Source organism: Vanellus vanellus (genome assembly GCF_965231255.1).
Source record: "Vanellus vanellus genome assembly, chromosome: Z".
NCBI lineage: Eukaryota > Metazoa > Chordata > Aves > Charadriiformes > Charadriidae > Vanellus > Vanellus vanellus.
The window spans coordinates 26,643,469-26,655,474 of record NC_138908.1 but is presented as its reverse complement, the minus strand read 5'-3'; the positions used below and the strand labels follow the sequence as shown (position 1 = coordinate 26,655,474).

Sequence of the window (12,006 nt, the reverse complement as noted above, 5' to 3'; positions counted from 1 at the left end):
TCAACGCAATTACCTAATGTGCGTAGGTACTTTGCATGTTTGCATAGATCTTCATGCTTACAGGAGAATAAGAAAGTGAAAAGTAAAAAAATAACCAGCAATAAACTCTTGAGAGACAAGAATATGAGAAGGGGAGGAAGAAAACAAGAAAAAACAAATCACATAGGAAAAAATAAGTAAATAATAAAACAAGTGCGAAAAAAGATAAAACAAGGAAATAATAGCTGGGGATGTACTGAAAACAGATGATAAAAATTACAACACTATATCCAGTACATGTTCTTCCCTCCTCCATGGAAGCAAAGTTCACAAATATTGGACTAATTTTTCTGATGTTGTAGAAAAGATTCTTCAGATCTTTGGTGACACCATTTCACACATTACAGCTACAGAGCAAAATAAAACATTCTAGGTCATCAGAACAAACCATTGGTTTCAACTGTGAGTCTAACTGTGAATTGCATATACACACACTCCCTCTTCCCCCTTCTCTCTACCAGTGTATGTACATGCAGTGCTTCTCATCTCGCCCAATAATCATTATTTACTTTAGGAGCACTTTTTGTAGTTTATAGTAACTTCATGGAAAAAAGGCATTAGTGTGACAAAATGGTTTTACTCAAGAGGCAAAATTTTTTGAATGACACTATGTTCAGTAGAAAAATAATGAAAATAAACCCTGAATATTTCTTTTTCAAAAATATACAACAATCTCACTACCGTACCCCACAATTAAAAAAGCTCTGCGATTCAGCAGCGCTGTAATCCAGAATTTTCAAGTGGCAGTAATTTTAAAGAAAGCTAACATTGCTAGGGGGAAAATACAGTAATAATAAACCTCTCAATTTTTATACATCCATCAGCCTCAAAGCAATTTTACAACAGAGGCCAGTGCTGTTATCTCCAGTTTGCACACAGGAAGCAGAAGGCCAGAAGGAAACAAGTTCTGCACAACCTTGTGGGACTCTCACAAGCCATGTAGAGCAAAGAACAGATTCCACATTCTCTCAGAACATAGGACTGGATTTATTACTGAGTACTTATGAAGTACTAATTAAGAACTTGACACAAACCTGACCATAAGAAATACATCATGGTTAGAACAATAAAATGATGTCTTTAACAGATGAATTCTGTAAAAGACAGATGCAGCAGTTAAAGATCATGTTTCTACTCCCCAGATATTTGTTTTAACTCCCAGCCTGGAGCTTATTTCCTCCAAAGAACTGTAGAAATGGAGCATGTGTCTGTGCTGGATGCTTCAGTGCAATTCAGAGTTCTAGTTAAAATGGCCTGCTGTACTATGAAGAAGTAACATCTGCCAGAGGAGCCAGGTGGAAACTGGCCAAAGCCACTGCAGCAAGATTAACCAGGTACCACTTGTCAACAGCTTGAGTAAAGAAGCCTGAATTCCAACAATTTCCCAGTCACTCTATGACTGGGAAAATCTCCTGCTTGCTCTTTTTCCCTTCAATATATGGCATCATCCCAGTTGGCTGTTATATGCATATATACCTCAGCTTAAAGTAGCAATAAATGTAACAAAATACCTTGTTATTGTGCACAGAAAGTCACTCATATGGGAAGGAATACTTAGCAGACTTTGCAGAAGACGTCGTATCATAGAATCATAGAAAATCATAGAACAGTTTGGGTTGGAAAAGACCTTTAAAGGTCATCTAGTCCAATCTCACCTGCAACAAGCAGGGACATCTCCAACTAGATCAGGTTGCTTAGAGCCCCATCCAACCTGACCTTGAATGTTTCCAGGGATGGGGCATCTACTACCTCTCTAGGCAACCTATTCCATTGTCTCACTACCTCCATCATAAAAAGTTTCTTCCTTATATCTAGTCTGAATCTTTCTGTTTAAAACCATTACCCCTTGTCCTATTGCAACAGTCCCTGCTAAGAGGTCTGTTCCCCTCTTTCTTATAAGCTCCCTTTAAGTACTGAAAGGACACAAAATAAGGTCTTCCTGGAGCCTTCTGTTCACCAGGCTTAACAACCCTCAATGTTCAGTGTTATCACATCGCTGTTTTTGCAGTATCAATAGCCTACAGAAAGTTTTTATAGATACAGCTTGAGGGAAGGAAACTGGAATCCCCAAGTCTCAACTCCCAACAAAAAGCACATACACCAGTTACTTATCCCATATGACTTTTCCAAGTTTGTAACAAAGCAGCTTCTGAGATATTTTCTGAAGGATGTCTAATCTATTATTATTAAACCACATGAAAATCAGAACTAAATATTTTTAAGAAAAATCAAGATCCTCCCTTCTCTTGAGTCAAATTAATGGGATTATAAAGTCATTTGGTTGAAGGATAAGACATCTATTAAATATTCAATAAATCTAGGCCAGAAAAATGCAGTAACCAAAGCATGCACCTGAAAAGCAACCAGTGTGGGAATTTCCCACAACGCCTTGGACTACATAACATGTCTATGTCAGATTTCTAAATTATGTACCTCCTATATTTATGTTGTGTATATAAATACAACCTATAGTTATACACATATAGTTTTCATACGACATGAAAATTATTGTATTATTTCACTCTCCCACAGATACCTCCCCCTTTTACGCACCATTTCAACATTCATCTCATGCAGGAAGCTTTCATGGATGAACAAGGAGCTCCTGGACAATCTCATACAGAAAAAGGAAGCCTACAGAGGGTGAAAGCAAGGACTGATAGCCTAGGAGGAATACAGAGAAGCCAGGGATCAAGTTAGGAAAGCTAAAGCCCTGATAGAGGTAACTCTGGCCAGGGACCTCAGGGGCAACAAGAAAGCTTCCTATGCGTACATCAGTGATAGAAGGAAGACTATGGGAAACGTGGGCCCTCTCTGAAAGGAAACAGGAGACCTGGTTACCCAGGATATCAAGAAGGCTGAGGCACTCAACAACTTTTTTCCTTGATCTTCACCCACAAGGGCTCTAGCCACACCACCCAAGTTGCAGAAGGATAGGCAGGGACTGGGAGAACGAGGAACCACCCACTGCAGCAGAAGACCAGGGTCAAGACCAAGATGTGAAGGTGCAAAAGTCCATGGGACCTGATGAGACACATCCGCGGGTCCTGAGGGAACTGGAGGAAGAAGTTGCTAAGCTGCTATCCATCATATCTGAGAAATCGTGGCAGTCCAGTGAAGTTCCCATTGACTGGAAAAGAGGAAATATAACCCCCATTTTTAAAAAGTGAAAAAAGAAAGACCTGGGGAACTATAGGACAGTCAGTCTCACCTCTGTGCCTGGCAAGATCATGGAGCAGATCCTCCTGCAAACCATTCAAAGGCACATGGAAAATAAGAAGGTGATCAGAAACAGGCAACATGGATTCACTAAGGGCAAATTGTGCCTGAAAAATTTGGTGGCCTTCTACAACAGCATTACAGTTTTGGTGGATAAGTGGAGAGCAGCTGATATCATCTACCTGGACCTGTGCAGATCATTTGACACTGTCCCACAAGACATCCTTAAAATTGGAGAGACATGGATGTGATGGGTGGACCACTTGGTGGATAAGGAACTGGCTGGATGGCCGCACTCAAAAAGTTGTGGTCAATGGCTCAATGCCCAAGTGGAGACCAGTGACAAGTGGCGTTCCTCAGGGGTCAGTATTGAAACCAGTGCTGGCAACATGGATGTTCGGATTGAGAGCACCCTCAGCAAGTTTGCTGATGACACCAAGCCGTGTGGTGCAGTCGACAGGCTGGAGGGAAGGGATGCCATCCAGAGGGACCTCAATGAGCTTGGGATGTTGACCTGTGCACACCTCATGAAGTTCAACAAGGCCAAGTGCAAGGTCATGCACATGGGTCAGGGCAATCCCAAGCACAAATACAGGTTGGGTGGAGAATGGATTGAGAGCAGCCCTGCTGAGAAGGACTTGGGGGTGTTAGTGGATGAGAAGCTCAACATGACCAGGCAATGTGCACTCACAGCTGAGAAAGCCAACCACATCCTGGGCTGCATCAAAAGAAGATCTCCACTCTGGTGAGACCCCAACCTGGAGTACTGCATCCAGCTCTGGGGCCCCCAACCTAAGAAGGACATGGCCCTGTTGGAGTGAGTCCAGAAGAGGGCCATGAAGATGATCAGAGGGCTGGAGCACCTCTGCTATGAGGACAGGCTGAAAGAGCAGGGGCTGTTCATCCTGGAGAAGAGGAGGCTCCGAGGAGACCTTACAGCAGCCTTCCAGTAACTAAAGGGGGCCCACAGGAAAGATGGGGAGGCGGGACTCTTTAACAGGGAGTATGGTGATAGGATGAGGGGTAATGGTTTTAAACTGGAAGAGGGTAGATTGAGATTAGATATTAGGAAGAAATTCTTTACTCTGAGGGTGGTGAGACACTGGAACAAATTGTCCAGGGAAGCTGTGGATGCCCCATCCCTGGAAGTGTTCAAGGCCAGGTTGGCTGGGGCTTTGAGTAACCTGGTCTAGTGGGAAGTGTCCCTGCCCAGGGCAGTGGGGTTGGAACTAGATGATTTTTAGGGTCCCTTCTAACCATTCTATGATTCTATGATACACAGAGTCCTTTCCAAATTGCATCCTTTGAGGTGCTATAACTTTACGATGGAAATTAATTTCTCTGGCTTATTTCTTTTTGCATGTGTTCCAAAATGTTTTCAATTCTTCTGTATCTTCAGCTACTGGGTTGCCCTAAACTGATGAAAATATTTTACAGGTATGTTCTGTATAACAAGAAGGCTGCACAGAAGAAGAAAAGAACTACATTTTCTTCAGGCATGTTCTATTTTCATTAAATCTGCTCTCCACTTGCTACTTCAAAATCTCTTTAACCAATACCCATTTCTACAGTCATCTTTACTAGTTACAGTAAGTTCCATTTTCCCATTTGAACTGTGTTTTTTTTTAAATTCTTAGCTATAAATACTAATTTATCTATTCCAGATGCAGTTTTCCTCTGGTCTTCCTGATATTTGCATGATCCCTGAATTTTATGAATTTATTATTTTATGAATTTTAGTTAATATGCTGTTTGTCCACCTCATCCAATAATTCATTTTATTGAATGCTTCCATTATTTCCTGCAGGTTCATTCAAGTTAGTTTTCCAACACACCACCCCCCTTACATAAAAGAAAAAGGAAAAGAAATAAAAGGTATCTGTCACACTATCTATGTTAAAATACAAAGATGGATATATACAAAATGTATGTGCCTAGGGGATATACTGTTGCAGTAAGGGATCCATCTAAATCTCTTGCACTAAGAACTTTGCACTTCCAGTTATGTAATTTTGTTTTGTTTGCAATGGAATCTGGTGTAATTAGGCATTTTAAAGACTTTTGACCTCAACAGTATTATTATTTCTGAGAAAAATTATCATCCCTTGAATATGTTTTTGCTACAGTGGTTTTACACAGGAAAATCTGAATCTATCTACTCAAATAATGCAAAGTTCATTTATCTTGTCATGTTTCTATCTATGACGGTGTTATCCATCATACATATAAACTTATCCCGGCTGATACCTGTGGTTTGGCAATAGCCAAAAACACTAATGACTAGCTAAAAGTAATTACGATACTTACATTAGTAAGGTGAATGACTCCTTTCGATGTAACAGAGCAGCCCATAAAACCAACATACTGCAGCTCAGGACAATGTTCAGCAAAAGCTTTCACTGACTGATCTGTCACCTACAGAAAAGATATATAGGTAATGGTTGAATAGGTGATAACAGCACATACTTAATACAGTCTAAGCAGTTTCTCTGTAACATTGGCAAGCTGCTCATTAGTACTTTTATTATTATTATCACTACTACCATTTATTTCAAGAGTTTGAGAGAAAACATCAGGTATGCACACACAACCATGTATGTGCAAGAAAAGGAAGGAAAAAGATCTTCTTTGGCAGAGGAGGATCATCTTCTTGGACAAAGAGAAGAAACGGAGAAATGAGAGAATCACAGAATCACAGAATCACAGAATTATCTGAGTTGGAAGGGACCTCTAGAGATCATCTAGTCCAACTCCCCTGCTAAAGCAGGATTGCCCAGAGCAAATTACTCAGGACTGCATCCAGGCGGGTCTTGAAAATCTCCAGGGAAGGGGACTCCACAACCTCCCTGGGCAGCCTGTGCCAGTGCTCTGTCACCCTCACCGTAAAGAACTGTTTCCGTGTATTTGAACGGAACTTCCTGTGTTCTAACTTGTGCCCATTGCCCCTCGTCCTGTCACTTGGAACCAATGAAAAGAGCCTGGCTCCATCCTCCTTCAGCCCACCCTTTAGATACTTGTATGCCATAATAAGGTCTCCCCTCAGCCTTCTCTTCTCCAGGCTAGAGTCCCAGCTCTCTCAGCCTTTCCTCATAAGGGAGATGCTCCAAGCCCTTAATCATCTTAGTTGCCCTTCGCTGGACTCGCTCCAGCAGTTCCCTGTCCCTCTGGAACTGGGGAGCCCAAAACTGGACACAGTATTCCAGTTGTGGCCTCACCAGTGCAGAGTAGAGGGGGAGAATGACCTCCCTCGACCTACTGGCCACACTCTTCCCTATGCAGCCCAGGATTCCATTGGCCTTTTTGGCGACAAGGGCACATTGCTGGGCCATGGATAATTTACTGTCTACCACAACCCCCAGATCCTTCTCCTCCAAGCTACTTCCCAGCAGGTCAGCCCCTAACCTGTACTGGTGCCGAGTGACTGATTGTCACTAATATTACTGTCATCCTGTTTATCTGCAAATTACCCAAGACACCATTCTCTCCGCTATTCTCATAAACTATATACAAACATGAAAATACTAACAAATTTATGTTATTGCCATCCTGCGGACTCATGCTATGACCATCATTGATTCTGCAAAGAATTTGAATTGTGTGATATCCTATGTTTATATTCCCTTTCCAAACATTTTTATTAAAACAAAGTATTGATGATTTTAACCTAAAGATAATATTACATCTGTTTCCCACATCAGACTTGTATCTCATGGTAATATACAATTGTGTCAGTTATCAGTTGAATGGAAATGTTACCTAGTTTATTATTGTGATTTACTTGCGTCTACAACTGTTTTATTCTTTATAATTCATCTGTCTAATAAAATTCAATAACTATGAAACACAATCAATTGCATAAATGTAACGATTTGTAGGTAGACTAAATATTCAAAAGGACAACATTATGTGAACTTTGTGAAGAACATAATATTGACATGGGTACACTTAAGACACCTGCATATCTTCATTTAAACAACGCGTCTTTTTTCCTGAGAAGTACATATTCACAGTGCAAATGACAGTAATGCAAAACTCTATATTGATCTTGGGACAAAACCTTTATTTTCCAGCCAAACTGCTCAGGAATGTTTCACTTTGTATGGAATCATAAATCCTGAATGCCCAGAACATTCTGGGTTTGTAAGGATGTCTTCCTGTTATCACAGAACTCAGAAGCCAAACAAGTTTTGAAATATGTAGTCCACAACTGAGCCTCAGGTCAATACATACATAGGAACATTATTCTTTGTATGCTGTGGATCACCTTTATCCACAATTCCAACTTGGCTGACTAACAGCACACTGGCAGCATATAGTGACCTTGATGAAGACTCTGGCAAAACCGTTTCTGAAAAGACAGCCCAGAGGTAAGGGAGACCAACAAGATTATAGGTACAACACCACATATAAACTGTATTGGTTTGGGGTGACTGAATATGGATATAGGTCTAATGCAGTTTTCTCAAAACAACGATTTCCCAGTGAGCAAAGATTTTTGTTGTTGCACATCTGCTAAATAAAAGGCAAGCCTTTTGGGATTGTGTAGAAGCCAATGAAACTGAAAAAAGGCCAAAAGGAAGAGGAAAAGGGTCAGCTAAACAGATTCAATCACAAATTGGGTAGCAATCATGTCGTATCTGCACAGACCAATGCCTCAGGTCTGCCTACTTAAACAAAAAAACCCAGTGTAGTAAGAAATTTCTTCAATTTTGCTCTGACACGATCTTACATTTTTATTTTTGCACACTCATCTCAGCTGAGGACAGCCACACCAATTACTTGGGAACTTTAAGATATTGACTAATAAAAACCTTTGACAAATACTATCAGAAACCAAAGACTTACAGGATCTGCACTATTTAGTATTCTACCAGCACCACAGTAGGGGGGAAAAAAAGTTTATCTTCTCTGTAGAAGATAAACTAAACCCTCTGTTTCAGCTACTGATCTGAGAGAAGGACCCTGTTAAAAACTTGCCCTCCTCCCTCTACAGAGGATTAGAGTATGACTCCCCGCTGCAGACAGGTTTGCCTTACCTAGCAAGAAGATGTGGTAATGGAAAATCAATAGCATAGATGCCTAACATCACAAATTCATTACAGAGCTTAAAATTTTTAAATACAAATAATTTCTTACATATAGCTGAAACTGGGTGCATGAAGACTTTAAAAAAACAATGTTTTAAATGCAAATAATAAAATTACTATGTCTTAAAATATCTTCTGTTAATACCATGGAATTTTCTGTGTTCTAAACAAAATTTGTGAAAAAATAGTTTTGGTAAAAGTTAATCACAGTAGATTATAACTATATATATTAAACAGTTTACAGATTAGCAGTGAATCTTTTCAGTGATCGTTAGATAGCATCTATCTAGTCATTAAAAGATTCATCATTACCTCTGCATGCCATGCAAGCCTCATGATTTTCCAGGTTTAGAAAAATTATTAACAATCTGTAGTGTGACATTATCTGAATATGTTTTACAATCACCGTGGTAGAAATCACCACTTTAGACAGGCATTTTGCTATTGCAAACAGCAACTTTTGTTGTGTACATATGTGTACATATACACATACACACTTGCAATTTCAGAAGAATGTCTCCTCATAAAGTGAATATAAGATACTATGTATAGAAAAATCAGATCAAAACACCTATAAACTAAATATCTAAAGAAAGGGTAAAAAATAAAATTTATATTAGTTTTTTTTTTGTTCTCCTTGCAGGGAGGGGTCGGGGAGAGTAAGAACATGTAGAAGTTTGGAATTTATTTATAAATATATGTCTAGCATTATAGTCAAGTACAATTACCTAGAATTCAGTTAGAATAATCAATAACTGAATCCTATCTGTCCTTATTTATATATGGAGCAAAAACATAACAAAACAAGGTTTGAATGCAGAAGAATGCAGAAGAATTCCAGCTCTGGAGTCTTTAACATAAGAAGGACATGGATCCATTGGAGTGTGTCCAGAGGATGGCCATGAGGATGATTCGAGGGCTGGAGCACCTCTCCTATGAGGAGAGGCTGAGAGAGTTGGGGCTGGAGAAGAGAAGGCTCCGGGGAGATTTTATTGCGGCCTTCCGGTACCTAAAGGGGGCCTACAGGTGAGCTGGGGAAGGACTTTTTACAAGGGCATGTAGCAATAGGATGAGGGGGAATGGCTTTAAACTGGAAGTGGGCAAGTTCAGATTAAACATTAGGAAGAAGTTTTTCACTCTGAGGGTGGTGAAGCACTGGAACAGTTGCCCAGAGAGGTTGTTGAGGCCCCATCCCTGGAGGTGTTCAAGGCCAGGCTGGACGTGGCCTTGGGCAACCTGGTCTAGTGGGAGGTGTCCCTGTCTATGGCAGGGGGGTTGGAACTCGATGATCTTCAAGGTCCTTTCCAACCTAAACCATTCTATGATTCTAAGTATTATTTTCCATTAGACCTATTTGTATAAGGGAGAAAAAAAGTAGGTAGTTTTCAGACACATCTGAAATAGAAAAAACAAAGCTAAATTTAAAGCTCAAGTAAGTTTCTGAGATTGAAAACTATTCTGCTTAATTACTGTCTACTTTTTTATCATCTGCAGTGTCTAGCATAGATAGCTTATATACATACTTGAACTTTTATATTTAAACTCAAACATGCAGGCCAGCTCGCTATTTCTACTGTAAGTAGGTGCCAGAAATAGTAACCTCTTTTACTGTACAGATGTGTTTTATGGTCCCAAAAGATGGCCTGTTCTGCAGAATGAATGAAAAGATAACTGACTGATGAAAAAAAAAATGCATGGAAAATTAGCAATGGCATATGTTGAAGAGGGTAGATTTAGAACAGTTATGAGGAAAAAAAATTTCACTCTGAGGGTGGTGAGGCACTGGAACAGGTTGCTCAGGGAAGTTGTGGAGGCTGCATGCCTGGAGGTGTTTAAGGCCAGGTTGAACAAGGCTTTGAGCAACCTGTTCAAGTAGAAGGTGTCCCTGTCCCTGGCAGAAAGGTTGGAACTAGATGGTCTTCAATGTCCCTTCCAACCTAAACTATTCTATGATTCTCTATGTAATGATCATGCAATCCTAACACTGTCTCTTCATAATCCAATATGTAATTTTATGTTGCATTTTCCTCAAAGGCCTCTTCACCACTCCGAAGATAGAACAGGTATATGAAATTTGTATTATAAATATGGCTTCTGCAAACCCGCAAATATGTCAGAGTATAAACAACTGACATTCAGACCTACTATATAAACACATTAGACTAACGCAAACCAAAAAGAGATTACCATAGAAAATAAACTGCTGTTCTACAGAAATGACTCTTGTCAACAAAGATACAGAAATTCACACCCAATTATTTTATAGAACACAGTACTGTTCTTCCAAGAATCTTTAATAATTGGATTGTCTAGTCGACCTTCATTGACTTTCGTTCATCCTGTCCTGCTTGATGTCAGTCTTGCTTTGAAAAAGTAATATAGGATGGTGAGGACAGATTTATAAGTTATGCACTAAAGCATTGTGAATGGGAAATATGCTGGTCTGGAACTAATGGCACAGATTTTGCTCCTATTAAAAAGATCTATGATAAGTGAGATATGGTTTAATCATTTTCTTTTTATGTATTGAAGCCTATTATATATGAATTCGAGTTCTGCATTGTTTTACAGAAATTCAATATTTTGACTATTCTGAATTAGATTCTATGAGTATTAGTTTATTTTACATTCTATTCAATAATTGAAGGAGCAAAAAGGAACAGCTGTGAAGCAAAGATGATAATTAAAAAAAAAGTTTGAGGTACAAAAATATAAGGTACTTAAATTCCAACTAAAAGCCCTGCAATTAATAAAAATTTACAGAAGATCAAACAGAAATAACTGAAAAAGAGATAGGAATATAAATAGTAACTGGCACAGAATGAACACCACGTTCTCTTATTTAAACACGTGCACCACAATGTAAGTAAATCTTAATGTGCATTTTTTTCCATGTAAAATACAGAAATAAAAGTTTGCATAATATGTAAAATATTCCTCAGAACAAAGACACCTATCAAGATAAAAGTCTGCCAGAGTAAAAATACATCCTCCTGTAGATAGAGAGTCAGAGTGCTATGAATGTAAGACTTAAGTATCCACTCCAGAAGTCAGCACCGACGGCAGAAGAAACTCCCTTCTCCCAATTTCTTACTCCATAGATCTTTACCTGTCTTGGTCAGACACCCGCTTAACCGTGCTTATTTTGGGGCAGCACAGGAAGGGAAGGGTCAGGGGGAACTTACCAAAATTCAGTTTTATATTTGAAAAGAGACAGGTTTACAAAACGTTCATCTGCTAATTCAGCCCTAAAACTTTTTTGCCTTACCTGTGTATTATTATATACTACAGACTAAGGCCCACATACAACCTACTCAGAAATCTGCCCCACATGAAGCACGTGGACAGGCCCTCCAATACTGTGTTTTATATCACATACTCAAACAATGTGTATTTTCACTGGTCTGTTTTCCCTGACATCCCTGCATGCCATAACTGACCATCATGTGCAGTTAGGCTAATCTCAGGCATAAATTTGTTTTACTCCTTTTTAGCAGAACTCTTGGAATGCATTCATTTCATAAGATACAGGCAAATCACACACAGCAAAAGCATTTATCCTGGACTAACTCAGCTCACCAGCTTACAGGTGAGCTTAATTACACACACAAGGATGTAATACCTAAAAAAAAAGAAATATAAAGCAACAAGGTTGCTTGTA

At 39.4% G+C, this 12,006-nt stretch overlaps 1 protein-coding gene across 1 annotated transcript in view; it reads right to left on the bottom strand.

Moving 5' to 3' along the window:
• The window catches only part of FBXL17 (F-box and leucine rich repeat protein 17), a gene marked incomplete at its 5' end in the record, with an annotated part of 312,610 nt that overhangs the window by 209,033 nt on the left and 91,571 nt on the right, over positions 1 to 12,006 (bottom strand). Inside the window, one exon of the mRNA XM_082497169.1 lies at positions 5,566 to 5,673. Within this exon, the coding sequence (XP_082353295.1) occupies positions 5,566 to 5,673 (108 nt within the window). The remainder of the gene's footprint in view (positions 1 to 5,565; positions 5,674 to 12,006) is intronic.